The sequence below is a fragment of the Malaya genurostris genome, chromosome 1 (genome assembly GCF_030247185.1).
Source record: "Malaya genurostris strain Urasoe2022 chromosome 1, Malgen_1.1, whole genome shotgun sequence".
Classification (NCBI taxonomy): domain Eukaryota; kingdom Metazoa; phylum Arthropoda; class Insecta; order Diptera; family Culicidae; genus Malaya; species Malaya genurostris.
Genome location: NC_080570.1, coordinates 157,396,489 through 157,416,942, shown reverse-complemented (window position 1 = coordinate 157,416,942; position 20,454 = coordinate 157,396,489). Strand labels below are relative to the sequence as shown.

Below are 20,454 nucleotides of genomic sequence, written 5' to 3'. Positions count from 1 at the left end.
GGTTTAGTCTCAAAAAAATTTTTTTTTGTTAACATCGACTGGTATTTAGACCGCGTAACTTCGGAAATCCGCGTAGAAAAAAATCGCAAATTGTATGAAATTTTTTTCGATGCCAAATGTCTTAAGAACCTGGTCCAGATCTGGTGTAATCTCAAAAAAAAATTATTTTTTGTGAAAATCGACTTTGGGACGTTTTAAACTTCCAAAATCGAAAAAAAAATTATCATGCCGAATGTCTTTGAAATACATGAAACGTCGAGATCTTGTGTAATCTGAACGGTTTCTTGTTAATTCAAAATTTTCCAAGTGTTAGAGATCACTTTAAAAAAAATTCGGGATAACACCGGATCTCGAAGTTTCATGCATTTCTAAGAAAAAACAAGAAAACCCCGTAACTTGGGAAATCCAAGGAATCCGCAAAACTGAAGAAAAACTTGTTTTTGATGCTTAGAAATGCATGAAACGTCCAGATCTGGTGTAATCTAAAAAAAATGTTTTATGAAAAAAATCGACATTGGGACAATGGGAATTTTGAGATTTCCGAAATCGAAAATTTCTTTTTATGCCAAATGTTTTGAAAATGCAAGAAACTGAGATATGTTATAATCTAAAAAAAAAATTATTGGAAAAAACGAGTTTTGGACTGAGAATTTGAGACTTTGGAAATCCGCGTAGAAAAAAACCGCAAAAATTGAAGGATTTTTTGTATACCAAATGTCTTAGCAATGCATGGACCTGGTGTAATCTCAGAAATGAATCTTTAGAAAAAAAATCGACTCTAGAAATTGGAAAATTTTTCAGGCTTCAGAAATCGATTTTTTTGCCAAATGTCTTGGAAATGAGAGATATTATGGTGTAATCTTTGAAAACATTCTTTTGAAAAACTTTTGAACTGAGAATTTGGCTTTGAAAATCCGCGTAGAAAAAACAGCAAAATCTAAGGATTTTTTTTATGTCAAATGTCTTATAAATGTGTAATCTCAGAAATAAATTTTTAGAAAAAAATCGACTCTGGGACTTGGCAAAATTTTTCAGGTTTCAGAAATCGATTTTTGTATGCCAAATGTCTTGGAAATGCATGAAACGTTGAGATCTGGTGTAATTCAAAAAAATTTTTTTTGAAAATATTGCGAAATTTCTAAGTATTAGAGTTAATTTAAAACAAATCGAGGTAACACCAGATCGCGACGCCACGTGTATTTCTTAGACAAAACAAGAAAACCGAATAGCTTTGAAAATCCGCATAAAAAATTGGGTGACTTCAGAAATCCGTGTAAAAAAAACGCGTAACTGCGCCAAACCACGTAAAAGAACACATAAAAACCGCGTAAAAGAGAACCTCAGTGTATAGCAGAAATTGCTAAAACATATTCGATTAAAACACTTTCATGAATTATTGTTCATTTTTTTTTTTGTTTTCAACCACATATCTTCAAAATTATCTTCAAAAGAACCTCAAAATGCTTCTTTGGGCTTACCAATCAATAATTTTAAGCCGTCACTTGTATGCAATAGAACAGTCATATTGTATTGCTATAACACTTGAGAAAACACGTCGAAAGCTTCAATCATCAATATATTTAACGAAATGTTAATCCAATCTCTCGAAAGTAGTGCCTCGTGCGCAAACTCGATGTTTAAACATATGTTCAAACTTGTGTACAACTCCGGTGCACGCTGTTTAGGTTGGTAGTAAACCTGAGTGCAGGACCGTGTATAAATTTGAAATGAGCTAGCACACGTAAAATTGTACACAAGTTCAACGAGGTGCATGTTTTCTTGAAGACTGGTTTTAACAGTGATTTTTGTTTTGAAAATCTCTACATCTTGAAAATGAACGTTTCTATTGTTGGGGATGTTTTTAAGTGATTCCGCGATCACATGAGTCTGGTCCGAAAGGCTTAAAGCAAGTGTCATGCTGGAATTTAGGTGTGTGATAATCTTTAAACATCAATATCGTGATTTTTACTACCAACCTGAACATCGAACGCGACGACGACGACGACGACGACGACGACGACGACGCAGTAGCTAATGGTCTGAACTCACACGCGGAAATTTTTTAAACTGGCTCCGAGCAGATTTTTTGAAAAAAAAAATCGACTTTGGAACTTGGAAACATTTTGAGATTTTCGAAATCGGACATTTTTTGTATGTCAAATGTCCTGGAAATGCATGAAACGTTGAGATATGATGTAATCTTTGAAAAAAAAAACGACCTTTGGACTGAAAATTTGACACTTTGAAAATCCGCGTAGAAAAAAAAACCCGCAAAATTGAAGGATTTTTTTATGCCAAATGTCTTAGAAATGCATGACCTGTTGTAATCTCAGAAATAAATTTTTTGAAAAAAAATCGACTCTGGGACTTGTCTTAGAAAGGCATAAAACGTCGAGATCTAGTGTAATCTAAAAAAAAAATCGAAATTTTCTAAGTTAAGTTGACTTAAAATAAAATTTCGGGATAACACCGGAAGCTTCCAAGAAACAAGAAGTTAATATAATCGTCGATCGCTCGAGAGTAGTGCCTCGTGCGCAAACTCGATGTTTAAACATATGTTCATACTTGAACTCACGCACTTGTGTACAACTCCGGTGCACGCTGTTCAGGTTGGTAGGACCCGGTGAACGACCGCAACTAGGTTAAAGCCGGGTATAAATAAATGATATAAAGAAAAGGTAGGTAGTAAACCTGAGTGCAGGGCCGTGTATAAGTTTGATATGAGCTAGCACACATAAAACTGTACACAAGTTCAACGCGGTGCATGTTTTCTTGAAGACTGGTTTTAACAGCGATTTGTTTTGAAAATCTACGTACGTTCAAAATGAACATTTCTACTGTTGGTGATGTTTTCAAGCGGTTCCGCGATCACACGAGTCTGGTCCGAAAGGCTCAAAGAAAGAGTCGTGTTTGAATTTAGGTTTGTGAAAATGTATATCAGTTCAAGATATGTTCAGGTCAAGCTTGTAAGTCTCAATCTGCCTCAATATCGCAATCGAACGGGACGAAAACCGGACAGTATCTAGCGGTCTGAACTCACACTCGGAAATTTTTGAAACTGGTTCCGAGAATACTTGCTTTCGCTGGCGAACTCATGTCAAAAACTCACCATCTGGCAAGGAAATTACAGCTGTAGACGCGAAACTACACTGTTTATCACCAACAAAATGACGGAATTGTAGCTCCAGGGCCAGGGATTCACGGAGGTAATAAAAAACAAAACGCATATTTTTTCATTAATATTTTTACGTTTCGTCTTCGACTGATCCGTGCAAAGCAGTTCAAATTGTAATACGCTTCCTGCTTAATGCAAAACGTTCTCAAACGCGAAAATATTCCACTATTGGTACCATTTTGGCAGAGGGTAAACAAACTGAATGGAAACCAAATGTGTAATAAATGGTTGAACGGTTCTTGCAATCGAAAACCAATATCTTTTCTCCACCATTCAGCAAACAATGAGTTTTCCACCGAAATCACAAATAGACAGCGACGATATTGAGCGGTTTGTCTGTAACCTCCACCGTTCTGGTGAAGGCTACCACTGAATCTCTAACACCACTAGAAAAAAAAACACTATCGACCGTTTCGAAGACGATGGGACCAGCAACTTTGACAAGTTTATACCGACCGGTGTTTCGATTGGTGCAAAACAAAAAAAAAAATACAGAGGACTCCCATCTTGTTCCTCGTCTCAGTCGGTCAAAAGAAAGCCTCGATGCAACGAATCGGTTTCGTTTACCGCTTTGGCGAGGTTTCTATGAAACTATTGAAATTTTTATTTGAATATCTTTCCCTGGCGGCGATAGTTCTGGAAGTTCCAGTTCGTTCGTTCGTTCTAAGTGATGTTGTACTCCTACTGTAGAACGAAGGAGGAAAAATAATCAATTTCCTTCGGTGGCATTTTGTTCTCCCGTTTCTTTTTTTTTTCATCTCAAGCATCAACCAACAATTTTTGAATGTCTTCTTCCGTTTTTTTCTGCGCCTTAGATGATACTCCAAGAAAGGGGGGAGTGGCATTCTATTAAACTGGAATATGAAGCTTGCTAGAGAGAAATATTATTTGGAAACATTTCAATGACTGAGACTCAGAAAGTAGTTAATATCACGTTTACTTAAACTCAAAAATTTAATGAATTTCAATCAAAAATCCAAATGTTGGCAAAGGATGAGAGTAGTCAAAAAGCAGAAAATTGTGTGCTCACAAGTTCCTATATCATGTCTACCCTTAGTTTTGAGTTTTGAGAAATATTACCTTCACGACCTGTGGTTGTGGTTTTGTGGAATACAAATTTTAGTGCTCCCGCTTCAATAATTCACGATACGCACGAAAGTTTTCACACTCACTTGAACACCGCTTGCCATGTTTGAGCTTGTACACGCTGAATCGTACTCAACTTTATACACAAGTGCAATGTGCAAGATTGAACATCGTGTTTCAAACTTGTGGGCAAACCAGAGTGCCAATAACGCGTGTTTACCGCAGTGCGACCCTTGATGTCTTGCCGTGAATTTTGAGAAATAGTATCTTCAAATCGATGAAAAAAATTGAAATCTGTAGAAAGTGGGGTTTAAATTTATCTGCATTTCTTTAAAACTAAAAGGACTGAACGTTTACTGGGGCAAATCTAAAAAAAAATGATTATGCCGAAAAACTGACATGAATTCATAAACGCGATTTTTAAATTCAACAAAACCGATCTTAAAATTTTCCGAAAGTTCAAATCTGTCTGGGAATGAATCAAAATCTATTTCGCCAATAACCAGCTTTTGCTGGTTGGCTTTTGAAAAGATTATCCTCACCTATACAAATTTTACCTTAGAATTGTTTGATAACAGTTTGAAATACATCGACTGAGATCTTTCGACTTCTGCATTACAATGGCATAGGGAATGAATGTAAAGTTGATAGTAAAATTTAAAATTTTGTCGTCCTTATTTGCTACTTTTTTTATCTTCCCGTTAAGAAATTAATGAAAAGACACGACCAGCTACAACTTCCTGAATAGAAATTGAGAACGTGCTCATTGAGCCCATATAATATGATTTCAGATTCAAGACGAAGCGTTAGATTTTTATGTGGTAACTAAGGAAGCAACTTGGAACCGTTAATCGTTGGTTATTTCGTCGTTAAATTATCATCAGGAATCTGAACTTATTGGCTCAAGTGGCTCGTTCCCCTAGTTATTTGGAGATTTGTGCCTTGCCGTAGGTTCTCATCGTTTTCCTGATGAAAAGGGAAGGATAAAAGGAACATGGAAGGGAATTGTGAAGTGGGCGAGATGGGAAAACAGCACCGAACATGAAGAAACAAATCGTTCTGCATACCCGGAAGGATGCTGAACGATCTGCAGGTGCCAAAATGCACAGTTAATAAAACCTCCAACCCCCGAGAGGTTTTTACAAAAGCGATATCATTGTGCATTCCCGGAAGAATACAGAACGATTCGCAGTATGTACGAACAGAAGTAAATTCGGCACTCCATAAGGGATGCCAAACAATCTGCTAAAACCTATTTAAGGCCAATACATAAAGGATTCATTCACTCCAGAAACAACGATGAGCCTCTCTGACTACAGCTCCTTATCACATTGGGTGATAAACGATAGAATATCCTTTAATTTTAGCTCCGCATACGCACCAAAAACCCGGATACGTAGTTGCGTCAATGCGGGACCGTAATCGCATTCAAACCAATCACTTGAATAATACTCAGCACGCTAAATAGTCGCCATGTGATAATTGAGTTTCCAATGTCCAGTCAGAGCTTTGACCAGAACACTGCAATGATGCTTGGAAAAATGCAGTAGATATTTTGACATTTTTCAGATTCAAATCTGCTTTTGTCTGCGCCAGTAGCTGGCATGTTTGGATGCAGCTCAAGAACGGATCTTGTGCCTTATCCAACTAGAATCGCTGCTTGGAACACAGTACATTATTTACCAAGTGAATGAGACTGCTGTAGCCTCATTTCACGACAGTAGACACCAGCACCAGCACGACCATTCAACAGCGAACCGTCCGTATAACAAACTACCAGGCAACCATTCCTCACGAAGAGGATAGCTCACATCGAAGGCTTTGAAAGGAAAACTGCATGTGATTAGGGATGTCGCAATATCGATCGATTATTCGAGTAATCGATTAATAACCCAGATAATCGAGTAATATTTAATCGATTAACTTAAAACTAAGATTCGATTATTGAGCTAATCGAATAATCAAAAAAATCCCATAGTGATAATCGAATGAATAATCGAGTAATCGATTAAGAACCCAGGTAATCGAATAAATTTCAATCGAATAGTTTCAAAATTATACTCGATTTTTAAATAATGGTGTAATTCAAAATTTCCGACATCCCTACATGTGATAGTTAGGTCACTAGGAGCGAGTGAATACTCAGTTTACTGTTCCAAAGCCCTGTAACCTTAAATGGAGAACGTGTTCATTGAGCCCATATGATATGATTTCAGATTCAAGACGAAACGTTAGTTTTTTATGTGGTAACCAAGGTGGCAACTTGGAACCGTTTATCGTTGGTTATTTCGTCGATAAATTGTCTATCTAGGTATATATATAAAAGGATGTGTATATATGTCACGCCATAACTCCGGAATTACTCAACCTTACTTGGTACAGGTTCTTCTTGCGCTTCAGAGATGGTCATAGGCGTATTTATAAAGGGGAGGGAGCGTAGCCAGTGTCATTAACAAGGGGGAGTCATGAAAAAATTAATATAACGAGAATCGAAGTTATGAAAACCATAGAAATTTTTTGTATACCTTAGATATAACTATATGAGGGGTGGATGTATCTAGAGCGTTTTTAAAAGAGGGGTGTAATGTTTATAACGGCGTAACTCTGAAACTACTGAACGGATTTCTATCAAACTTGGCACAGATACTTCTTGCTCTTCAGAGCTGGTCATAAACCTTTTTTTGGGGAAGCAGCGTAGCAAATGTCATTAACAAGAGGAGGTCATTAAAAAAATCATAATTTGACGAGAATCGATACCTTTTGAAAACCATAGATACATTTAGCATATCTTAGATATGGCTATATGTGGGGTGGATGTAGCAAGTGTCTTTAAAAAGTGGTGGGGGGGGGGTAAAGTGTAATGCTTATAACGGCATAACTCTGAAACTACTGAGCGGATTTCTATCAAACTTGGCACAGATACTTCTTGCACTTCAGAGATGGTCGTGAATCTTATTTTTTGGGGAGGGAGCGTAGCAAATGTCATTAACAAGGGGAGATCATAAAAAAACCGATATCATGACAAAATTGATCTAATTTGACGAGAATCGATACTTTTTGAAGACAATACTTTTTGCACAACTTAGATATGATTAAAGGGTATTCGTGAGGGGGGGATGTAGTAAGTGCTTCTTAAGAAGGGGTTGTAATGTTTGTAACGGATAACTCCGGAACTACTGAACGGATTGCTATAAAATTTGGCACAGATACTTCTTCAGAGATGATCATTTGGTAGAATATTTTCAGGGGGAGAGTGTGCAATAAGTATCCTTAACCCTGGGGGAAGTGGTTCACGACGAAATTTATATAATTTGAAGAGAATCGAAAAAAACTCGAATATAACGTTTGCTAACAGGAGGAATTTATGGAAAAATGTTTCGAATTTCGTAAAAATCTAATTTTTCATCAGGCACAGATTTTTTCTAACATCTAAACGATGATCGATATAACAACTCAGTAAATTATCCCCAAACTTGGTTTCGTACTTTCAGCCTAAGAGTTGACAAAAACACCATCTGCTGTCAATCGCCAGTAAACTTTCCTAATGAAATTTTCCATCGATCCCGGACCGTCCCCTGTTTTTCCCCTGCTGGGAGGACTCTGACTCTACTTGACATCAAAAGTCTTGCCACTCCCCCCACCCCCAACTCCTGACCCGGCTGGCCTCCGAGGAATAAGACATTTTACAGTGCAAAGTTGTGTGTTTTGGCTTCAATCTTTTCAGGTTCGTCCGACAAATGATGTCACAGGCCATAAGCCATTAATCATACCTCGGCTTGGAAACCGAGTGGGAGGGAGAGACCGGTTGGTTGGTTGGTCGTTCGCAAGTCTCCGGCGGCAGTATATCAGAATCAGCAGCCGAAAGGGTGTTAAAATAATCATAACATAAGTATTAATATTAATTCAATCTGCCCCTCGATCATGCGGTCGAGTCGGTCGCAGTTTGATTCCTGAAGTAGCAAGACGAGTGCGGAAGTCGCACTACTACTGTTCGTCTTATTATTATTATTCATATCATTTTGTTCCCGAGATTCGTTCGAGACTTGTCGTTCGGTGTGCGCTCCCAATCTGTGGCCTACACTGACTCGAACCCTCCGATACAATCAAATCTAATCGATTCAATTTAATTTACATATTTTACCACACATTTGCTTACTGAAACTGCTGGCTCGGACATGGACAAAGAACGACGGACAGATTTTAGTTTTATTTTGTTATGTCTTTCTGTTCGAACCATGGATGGGAGTCGGAGGCCGCCGTTCCAGAATTGTCGAGATAAGCGGATTTCAGAATTATGGGTTCTGGTTGACTTTAGTTTATGGGATTTGTGACCAGCAAGAATGTAGCTCGAATCGTCTTTGGATATAAATTTTTAATTCTCGAAATTCGGTAAATACCGAGAATTTTCTACCATTAATGACTCAAACCTGACACGATTAGGGATTTAACTTTTCGAGTTTGTGTCCTCTTAGAGGCAAACCTGTATCCAATCATCCTCAATTCGAACCGTAGATGATAACAACTCGCTTCCTTTGCTATTCTACGACGGAGATTTCCGATGACAGATGAGTCCGATCGCTACGCTAGCGTGTCAAGTCGTCACCTGCTTCGTGTCAAGCACACTCACCTGCCGGATTAGTTAATCGAAATCAGCTTTCCCATGATGAACCGCACCGTCATGACGATGATGATGTTGTAAAAAGCTTTAAGACACAAAAACGACTGACACATGGGGAGAAACATTTTCATCAACGCCCCGAAGCTGCTGCCGCCGAGAGACGCAGGAGTAATCGAGCCTATGTTTATGTGTTTCACATTTACGAATAGATGCGCAAAGGCTGAACACACGCAGGAAGCAACTGGAGGAGATGTGTGTGGTGGGTTTGGACGCTTGGATGACTGCATAAAAGCGCCACCGTTTGCAGGCGTAGTGTTAAATTTGATCTAACCCGTCGGTTGTTGAGTGCAGGTAGTCACCTCACAGGTAGTTAGAAGCTGCACTTTGAAAATAGTTTACAGTTTTACTACTATTTCCATATAAACTTGAAAACACATTTCTCTAGGCAGCCGGCTGCTCAGAATTTTAAACTGAATATGAATTCTTTACATTCCAAAACCCGGCGCGTCGGGTCGGGTTGTCTGTGGCGCTACTAACCGGTAGCCAGTGTATCGGCACAGCTAACGATGACGAGGATGGCAATTAACCGACTACTCATCACACGGTGAGTTGCTGCTTTACGTAGCTTGTGTGTGAAGTGTGTCTATCCGGCGACTAAGCGCCATCTTCGTGTTGCTTTTTGATGCAGATCAAGTGGCATGGAAAGGCCAGCCATTCTCACGGCTCACAGGCACTAGGGAGCAGGGACGCGCCGGTATATGTGGACAACTTGGAAACCGATTCGAACGCTGATTACGTTGGCTCGGCAAAATGTGTCAAGCAGGTAATGAAATGAAATGTTAAACATCGTTTGAAGCCGATGAGTCCCCGATGTGGCACTTTGGAGGAGCGAATCGTGTTGAATGGGCACTGCGTGGTTTCGTTTCGAAGGAAAAAGCTGATCGACTGACACAACGTGAGACTAGACAATTATGAGTAAAGTAGCATAGTTTTTGATTCAATTTTGATCACGTAGGTTTGATATCATAAAAATTTCAACTCATTTTTGTTTCGACGAAATCAAAGAACAAAAGCAAACAAATAAGAAAAAAAAGTCAAATAACGATAAAAAAAACTCAGTTTGTCGAGATCACAAAATGTCCAGATCCGACTTCCGGTTTCGAAACTATATGTCGATGAATGTCAAAACTTTCAAACCGTCATTCATAATGATGATGCAAAACCGCTACGTGCTGGTACGGAGGAAGAAAGCACTACAACCTTTCGAACGAAACACGCAACGTACTTTGTTCAATTTCGTATAGCGTGCATGGTTGCTACATTTAAATCTATATATTTTCCGGGTGAAAAATTTTGTAAATCTGTTTCGGGGGATCTAAATTCTGTGTTGAAACTCATGACTGCATGAAAATGTTAAATTAGAGCGCATGAAATGAAAATGTCATTAAATCGAACCTGAAAGTGACAGCTACTTTTACTAAAAGGTAGAATTTATTACAATGTATTTGGTCTGTATCTGTGTGTGTATGAATGTACGTACGTTGTTGAATTTCATCTGGCTCCGACTTCCGGCTCTGGAGCTATAGGGTAAAGTGTTTAAAATTTCATATCGTCATTTAGTGCAACGATGCGAAATTAAGACAAATTCTGTTTAATTTGACATTACTGTTTACAAATGGAAAATTTTACATTACTGTTTACAAAATCTTCTGGTGATATTTTTGAAAATTACACCACTAGATGGATTAAAACAGGGTTTTTAATAAAAACCGTAGCTATTATGTTGCGAGCTGTTAGCATTAAACTTTTTTTTTTAGTTACAACGTATGCGCACTGAGGGGGCATGCAGCGCCCCTGTTTTTCCCCCATATCGACATATAGTCGACAAACAGCAACACAAATTTCACAAGCATGAAAGTGAATATGTTATGAACTGTAAAAATAATAGTAAAAAGAAATTGAAACTGGCTCTAGCAAAATAGTCCAGTCATGATTGACGAGTTTTTACTGGAAAATAATACTGAAGACAGTGGAAATATATTTGAAGCTACTTAATCGTAAGGGGACATGCAGCGACCACAGTTCACTAGAATGCACCTACTGGATTGAACACTGTGTAATAAAACGCAAGTAATAGCTACTCTTTTCTATCAGTCAAAAACATACTATTACTGAATATTTACTTTCGATCATGTTGCTGAAGCTGTCAAATTTATAGCACTGCTGTTTTGAAATTTTTAATTTGAATTCTAAATCTCAAATGAATCAATAAGTGAATGCCTTTTTGCACAAAAACATCAAACAGAGGAGACCGTGACTGAACCGTGCAGCTTAAATATCTTGAGTTGTGGTTTCTAACCCGTACTTGCACATTTTTCCAAATGTAAATATTATGACCAAATATTATCTTTTTAACACAAAATCATTTTCTAATAGTCTATCTATTCTATCTTAATACTTTGAAACTTTGAAAAAAAATTTAAACTTAAAGTTTTGAAAAATCTATCGATCTGTAAATGGGCAGCTCACCCGGATTTACTCAATATTAGTTCTGAGATGGAATCAAAAGAAGGGGGACATGCAGCGACCCAGTTTTTCATATCTTGATATGTTTGTTGAAGGCTATTGATCTTTGCTAGATTTTTCATTCGTGAAACAAATTTTTTTGAAGCGTGTTTTCGGTTAGAACAGGACGATTTGATACAGTTTGAAATTTTATACACACTGTTTTCATGAGAATTTTCAAAATTATGCGGTTTTTATGTGAATTTTCAAAATTGTCCGATTTTTTCTTGTTTTAAATCGATTCTCTTTTTTTTGTTCGAGATAACACCAGGTTGTAAGTCCCAAAATTGATATTTTCCAAAAAGAATTTTTATCGCGATAACACAAGATATCGACGTTTTATGAATTGACATCTGCGTAACTTTTTATAGTTTTACGGTTTTTATAGAAAATTTTTGAAGCTATTTTATATTTTTTAATTGCAAATTCTCAAAGTTATAACATAAAACATTCAAGTTAAAGTTAGTTTTGATGCGAATTATCAAAGTTAAACTTTTTCTGCGGATTTTTTAATGTGGTAAGTATCCTTCACTTTGGTAAAGACTTGAGTGTAGTTGCTTCAACTAACACCAACGAATATCGTTACTAATGTGCTCTGCAAGTCTACCTAAAAGAATCAAAGCAAACTTTTCTCCCTTTTCTTATAGATCATTTTTCTAATCGCTCAATGCTCTCGGAGATAGCTAAACCGATTTCAACAATTTTATGTTAGGTTGAACGTTACTTTTGAGTCGGTGATCTAATTCGAAGCACAAAAGAAACATTTTCGATTGCGCTGGTATAAATGACGTAACCGACAAAAACTTTTCCTACCCGCTATTTTTTTCTGAGATGACTAAACATCATTCCAGATTTCTAGACTCGTTGGAGTGAGTGCTACGATTGAGTTATTGATCCAGTTTGAAAATCAAACTGCTTACACTTAATGTTCCGAAGATACGGCATAAGTGACGTAACCGACGCTATGGGCGCACAACCGATTTCACTATTCTTAAAGATGACTGAATTGATTTCCAGCGATATTAGGCTTGTTTGAAAGTCATTATCAGTCCATTGATTCAGTTTGAAAGGTTTACGTCGAACACTTCCGATTCTGGAGATATAATCGTATAAGTGACATAACCGACAAACCGCACTCTGCTCTATTCGTTCAATTTTCTCGAGGATGGCTCAAACGATTTCGGTATATTCGGGCTTATATGAAAGCTACGGAATGGTCAATGATCAACTTTAAAGGTGTCATTGCTGATACTTTCAATTCCGATAATGTTGCCGATTAAACGTCGTAAGCGTTAAAGCACAATTTCTTTCCGTACAGTATGATCGGGAAAGACTGAACCGATTTCAACACACTTGGGCTCGTTTGAAAGCAACTATTGAGTTGTGAACTAAGTTCAAAGATCAAAAAGCTGTCACTCCGGAGATATTAGCGGTATAAGTGACGTAGCATTAGCATTAGCATTAGAGACCGCCCGTGTGTTGCTACTCCGTTATTGATCTGGACCAATTGAGATTGCAAAATGATTTTTTGAAGTAACATGTTTGGGAATAACACATTGTTTCACACTGTGCAAACTGTATTGAACCATGCATGCTGATCAATACCGACGCCGGCCACGTCCGAATGCAGATCTACTTGGGAGGAAAAGGATTGTTAGTTCGATGCATGTTGCTACTAAGAACCGAGGAATCCTCTGCATTCCCACATGCATCACAGTAGAGGATACTTTGTTAGTAAATGTTTTAATAATGTTATCATGTGTTTATTGCTCTGGGTAGCCGGCTACCAAGAATGTTTTTAAGTATTATCGTTTTATGTGTTACTTTGTGCTGGCAATATAATGCACGAAACAGTCAATCTCCGAAATTGACAAAACTCCGGACAGCCGGCTGTCGAGTATGCAGTCACTCGTTTATGCATCTACCTTTCGCGTTTTTTTTTTAGTCATGCAAAAAAAACACATTCGGATTGATAAAAAAAGGTATCATCTCACTGCTAGGTGGATTAAGCACGTTTTTATAAATGAAACTACGTGATACAAAATAAACGAGCGAATAGGATTTAGACAAAAAAGTTGTTTCATTGCATTGAAATATTCTAAACAGTTATTATAAAATCATTTTAAATCACCAAACAAAGGTCAACAGATTTCACGCGCGTCTTGATTCTTTATTATTTCCGCTTTATTATTTTAATTATTTATTGAAATTATTAATTGGTTATATTAGTTGATCTGGGCAGCCGGCTACCGAGAAAAATATTAATTTACTATTTGAAATATTAATATCAAGTGTTTTTTACTATGTATTCAATATACCGATATATGTTATCTCTGTTATTAACTTTGTAATATAAACGGATTTGCGCAATGGTTTATTTTTATCATTCATTTTATAATCCTGAAAGACAATCAATAATATGGAAGAAGAAATCATTCCTAATGAAACTTTTCTCCGAAGCTAGACGGAAATTTATAGATTGAATAGAGATGATTTAGTAAAATAGAGTAATCAGAAGTAAAACATTGAAAATATCTGATAACTGAAAGGAAAAAGAAACTCTTGCAATTGTCGCCTTTTACGACATGGAAGCAGGAACCTAGTGGATCTATTCTTGGTTCATTTTTTTCCGCCGGATTCCACACGGCATCTAGGCTGGTACAGTCCGGAGAGAGCTAATAGGTACTATCAATCTCCTAGTGGACCCCAGCCCCTATATTAGCGGTATAAGTGACGTAACCGACAAACCGAACATTTTTCTCTTCGCTCGGTTTTCTCGAATGTGGATGATCCGATTTCAACAATCTATGCTCGTTCGGAACTAATATTGGCTTGTGGATCAAGTTCAAAGAGCAAATGGCTGTCACTTTCGGTTCCAGAGATATAATGGTATAAGTGACGTAACCGACAAAACGTGCTTTTTCATTCGTACTTTTTTTTCAGAAAATTTCCAAAGATCAAGTTCAAATATTTTATTGCTGATAGTTCCGAGAATTTTATCGAATATGTGTGGTAGGCCCCACGCAGTGTTATATACAATTCGACTCAGCTCGACGAGATTGGAATTTTGTGATGTGCAATTTTCATGATTTTCTGCTATCGTCAGTATTATCGGGAAAGACTGAACCGATTCGTTTGAAAGCAACTACTGAGTTGTGATTTCAAAGATAAAAAAGCTGTCACTTCGGAGATATTAGCGGTATAAGTGACGTAACCGACAAACCGAACATTTTTCTCTTCGCTCGGTTTCTCGGATGTGGATCGTTCGATTTCAACAATCTAGGCTCGTTCGGAACTAATATTGACTTGTAGAGTTTAGGTTCGAAGAGCAAGTGGCTGTCACTTCCGGTTTCGGATATATAATGGTATAAGTGACGTATACGACTAATCCCACCTCTAGGTGGATTGAGAAGAGGTTTTGCCTTTCTCATATAGAAAGGTTATGCAATCACTGTGAAAACCGACTTTCGGAGATGGCTGAACCGATTTTCACAAACTTAGATTCAAATGAAAGGTCTTGTGGTCCCATACAAAATTCCTGAATATTATTTTAATTCGACTTCCGGTTCCGGAATTATGGGGTAAAATGTGCAAAAAAAAATTAAACTTAGGTTCAAATGAAAGGTCCTGTGGTCCCATACGTAATTCCTGAATTTCATCCTGATCCGGAAATATAGGGGGAAGTGTGTTAAAAATTTTATACCATCAAGCGGCGAAAAACCGTAAAAAGTTTTTTAAATCAACCTCAAATCTTCTCCAATTGATAGTTTTTATCAGTAGACGATCAAACAATCCGAACTCGGTTATTCTTTTAAGAATCGAAAAAAAATATTTTGAAGAATATATGATAGTATGATTGATATGAAAAAGGCATCATTACACCTTTAGATGGATTAAAACAGGTTTTCTTTAATAGATTTGCTCATCGCGGTTTCGATTGTTGTATTTCAGGCACAAAATAGTGCACTTTGATATTTTATTAAATCCAAATGCATATCTTTTGTGTTGAGGGAGGAACTGTATGAAAATAGCATTACTTTATTTGTTAAGCTGTATCTCCGGCATATTTTTTATTGATCGAGGTATATTTTCTATATTAGCAAAACTTCTATTTCCTGTAGGACAAATCGCAATGAAATATCGCAAAAGAAACACTGCATCTAGCAAAGTCTTGGTATTAAATTTCTTTTTGTGAAATTTGAACATTCTGTTTCTACAGCATTCGCACCCGATTCTTCGGATACCGACCCCGTTTGCATGACTTTTTAAACTTGAACATTCAATTTTCAACCATTTCGCGCACGGAAAGAACAGGAAAATCGCATAAATTTGAAAATTTGGACATGTTTCTAAGCACTACTACCATCCTACCAATTATCGGAACTGACTTGATTTCGGAGAAGCTTTTCCAAACAATATCATAAGCTAGCTCGCTCGGGGCTAAATGGGAACTAATAACAGGCGGATACAGTTCTAATTATATGACAGCAAAATCGTATCCGAGAATGTTCGGAAATTAGACCGTTGCCGATGAAGATCAGAGTGATGATTATGATGATGATGATGATGATGATGATGACGATGATGAAGCATCCGAGAGTGTACCCAGCGTCAAATTATTTAATTAGCTGGAAGTGGTGATCTCGGTCGTCTGGAACATAGCTTCTGTCACTAGTCATAAAAAGTGAAAAAACGTCGATGAACGATTCGAGCTGAGTCGTGATACGTTCAAAACGAAAATGCACAACCATTTGGGATTGCGCCACACGTGGTAAGAAAGGCGTGAAGAAAACAACGTGTAAAATTAAATTCCAATTAAATCAATCAGGGTAATTTACGCCCGAAAGAAGGCGAAGAAGCCGGGAGAAGGCAAGGGGAAACATATTGTTAATCAACGCCTCGCTCGAAAACGACTCTCGAGCAAAAATAAAAAAATCTCGTCTGTGGGCCGAGAAATTGGCATCAGGCATTTGTGTTGTGCTGATAAGCCCACGTTTCTGTTCGAGCGTGGCCAATTTTACGGCCTTTTATTCACACGCTCACTTTGCCCGTCGTTTTCGTCGCCATCGTCGTCCCGCACTGTCCGAGCAGTCCATCCGAGCAGTCACGCCCTACGGTTTATTCGGGGGGATGATTGTAGGTTTCCGGTGCGGGGCTTATCATTTCACTTGAAGGTCACGGATGGTGCGGTACGGTACGACGGTGCGGCCAATTTGTCACGGTTTTGAGTTTGTTTTGGAATCAACTGATTGCCGCGAAAAAAACGCGACCATTGCTACATGGGCCTGATAAGAGCGATGGTTTTGTTTTTGTTGTTACAACTGACTATTGGCACGTGAGATAATGATGTTTTGTTTTACCGATCAGTTCGTTCGACTTAAGACGCAGCGGACTGATTAGTCCCAGACTGCGAACGTGTTGATTCGAGCAATGTGCTACCAAATTGGATATGCGTGAGTGATACGCATTGTTGTGTCCCAGTGGGGCCAACGGCTCCCGATAGTGTGAATTTCAGTACAAGATAAGAAAAAAAAAACTACTCACGTGGTTGGTGTGATTAACACTGACCGCACTGCTGCTAATACTGCTTCCGATACCACTACTGCTACTGCTACTACTGCTGCTGCTACTGCTGATACCGGAACTAATAGCACTGAGGCTACTACTGCTGCTTCCGTTGCTGTTGCTGCTACCGACGGCTAGGCCGCTAGTATTGCTGGTACCTCCCAGACTGCTACTGATACTGCTACTGCTGCTACTACTACTACTACTGCAGCTGCTGCCATTGATAACACTACCACCACTACCGGCGCCGACAGTAGCAACAGCTGCTGCTGCTGCTGCGGCACCGGGAGTCGTACCGTTCGGTGGATTACCACCACCACCGACACCGCCGGTACCGTTGTTGGACGTGACCGTGCCGGCAGTAACCGTCGCAGCCGCCGACGACCAGGCCGCTTCGGCCGCCTTCTGCTGGTCGAGCTTCTGAGCCGTCGTGTCGATTATCTTCGGTGGTTTGTCGTCCACCATGATCGACGTTAGTTCGACGATCGACGAGAGCCGCTTTTCGTTGCGCTTGTTGGCAAGTTTGATGGCGAACTGCAAAAAGTAAAGAAAAGTTCCAATTAGTCTCGTTAGGTACTAGTGATTAGATTTACGACGTGACGGAACACGTAAGCCGAAACAGAAGAACACACACACACACATACTGCCACTAAATGTCACAAGCTTTTAATCCACCAATTTACTGCTCCCGCCAGAACCAGAGCGAACAAATTAATTTAATGCTTTTAAAATTGATTTTCCTTCAACAGAGGGTAACGAAACTTTTTCCATCCGCCGGCCATTCGACCCAAGTTCGAGATGGAGTTATCGCTGGTGGCCAGGAACAGAACAAAAAAAAAACGAACCCCGGACTGTCCATTCCGAGTGGAGTTTGATTCGATTTATTTATCCGATACCGATACCAGATTATCTCTACCCCTTCGTTTTTTTCCTTTTTTGGCCCAACCCAATCTCCTACCGGGAGAGGAACCGATTGTGATAACGCGGCTACTAGTCTCGAAAGTGAAAAGTAGAAGCCCCCCCGGCCGTCCATCGAACCAGAGCGCGTATGTTTTATTTTCCAATAAATTTCCTAGTACGATACCGAAGAACCAGGCACGGAATTCGGAACCAGGAGAAATTCAAAACAAAAAACCAGAGGAAAATCTCCCTCTCTCACAACGAAGGAGACTCAAACGAGAATGAATAATTTGCAGTCACGTTCGGGAATCCGTCCGTTCAGTGTTGTGCCCACCCAACCTCCGGTCCGGCCAGGTTGATGCCATTCACGTCCAGGACCACCACCGTTTTTTTTTGTTAATTTTCCGAAGGGGAACGAAACTCAAACTGACAGTGATTCTCGCCTTTTCGGGTGCGAGCCTTAGGCATAACTGACTGACGGCGGGAGGGAGAAGGTGGAGCAGGAGTAGGAGGCAAATTGGACAGAAACGAATTCCGCTTTTCTTTTTTTGCGCCCCGGGAATATCAAATGACAAATCTGGACCCCCGATGACGACACAATGATCGATGATTGATTTCAAGCCTCGCCTGGCACCGCTCGATGAAGCGATGTTTGTTTGGTTCGGCATTCGCTAGAGGCACGAGAGACAGAGAGACAGACTTAGACCGGGTGTGATCCTAGTAGGGGAGCTTCTGGGCGTTGTTGGAAAGTTATTTAATTTTTACTGTCAGTTTGTTAATCCGTGTAAGAAATTTCCTGACTGTTTTCGATCGTCGGAAGTGAAAATCGAAAAAAAAGCGTTGAATTAATCGAGTGGATGCGGAGATAGAAATTCGATGTTTTATGGTAAAAGTTGAAATGAGACGACGACTCACTTGGGTCAAACAATGCGTATCTCCGCCGCATATGCGTACGCTACGCTATTGGAAAGAGCCAATTGAATTGGCATTGAGCCGATTTGAGTTTTAGATACTAGAGTAGACAACGTTTCGCTGCCTATCCACAATCATCACAAATGTAAGGGGATGTTCGCTAGTAAAAGTCCCAACCAGATTCTCACGTGTATATTACTCTTAGTAGCCGGCTGCCGAGAATGTTTTTTTTTTATTTTACAAAACGACAACCATTTCGAAAAATACAATCTATTTATGAACAACAGCCTCTTAAGGTTTGTTTTGCGACGAAATCTGGACACTGCTAAATACGCATATCTTACGCGGTTTTTTTTTCACGCGGATTTCCAAAGTAACGCGATTTTTTTCGGCATAAAAAAAAATTTCGATTTTGGAAATCACAAAATTATGTTCGATTTTCCCAAAAAAAAATTATTTGAGATTACTCCAGATCTGGACGTTTCATGCATTTCTAAGTAATTTGGCATCGAACAAATTTTTTGCTTTAGTTTGGAGGTTTTGTTTACGCGGATTTCCAAAGTTACTCGATTTTTTTCGGCATCCAAATTTTTTTTCGATTTTGGAAATCTCAAAATTATGCCCCAAAGTCGATTTTCACAAAAAAAAAAAATTATTTAAAATTACTTCAGATCCGGACGTTTCGTGCATTTCTAAGATATTTGGCATCTAACAAATTTTTTGCTTTAGTTTAGAGTTTTTTTTTACGAAACAAAAGGCCAATTTTCACGAAAAAATATTTAGTTTGGCAAGCAACATGCAGCTGTGGTCGAGCAAGCATAAGTTTCATCACTACCGGAACGGTAAACAAGGTACCATATACTGTGAAGAATATCTAAAGAAGCAATTGTTGCCATTGCGCTACTCTAGCTTGATTCGGCATCTTGTCACTGCACTGCAGTGGTCCGAAACGGGAAATTAGCGAGACGAAAATATTTTCGCTATTAAATATTATTTTTTTCTGTAGTTGGTATCTTCACAAAACTTGTTTGTATTCAACTGGCGCAACTTTGGATGAAAAAAGATCATTAGGGTGGTCCGCGTTTGGATTTGAATTTAAATTCTAACTTTGAATTTAAAAAAAATTTGCACTTCGCTGCAAAGCTGTAGGAAATTTAATTTTGAGCAACTTTCCTGCCTTTCATTTGATCGTGTTACATCAATTTTTAGGGGTAAAATTAGGGTGGTTCTCTAAAAATCATTTTTTTTATGAACAGTCGAGAAAATCGTCTTCCGAAAATTTGTGGAACAGATTATTGAACACAATTTTACTCAACTAAGGTTTTCAAAATAAGCTACCATTCGAAAGTTCCTAGTCGGCCTTTCAATATAAATATTCAACAGATGCCAGATCGATTAAATGTGTTCAAATACGATTTCTTAAAAGACATAAAATAAGGAAATTTTGAAGAGAAACTTTGGAAGGTGTTATTTTTTTAAACTCAAATAAATTAGTGTTCAAATTGCCTTACAAAAAATCGAAAAAGTCATACAATTCTTAAACGTCAAAACGTAGCAATTCAACACATGGGCTGAAAAGTCCTGGGGCTAACAAAGAGAACACGATTTGTTTGATTCAAAATTAACTTTATTC

At 38.5% G+C, this 20,454-nt stretch overlaps 1 protein-coding gene across 4 annotated transcripts in view; it reads right to left on the bottom strand.

The window, feature by feature from the left end:
- The window catches only part of LOC131426423 (atrophin-1), a 388,733-nt gene that overhangs the window by 281,717 nt on the left and 86,562 nt on the right, over positions 1-20,454 (bottom strand). For all 4 annotated transcript variants that reach the window (XM_058589126.1, XM_058589125.1, XM_058589128.1 and 1 more), the window contains exon 2: positions 16,989-17,543. In XM_058589126.1, the coding sequence (XP_058445109.1) occupies positions 16,989-17,543 (555 nt within the window). The remainder of the gene's footprint in view (positions 1-16,988; positions 17,544-20,454) is intronic.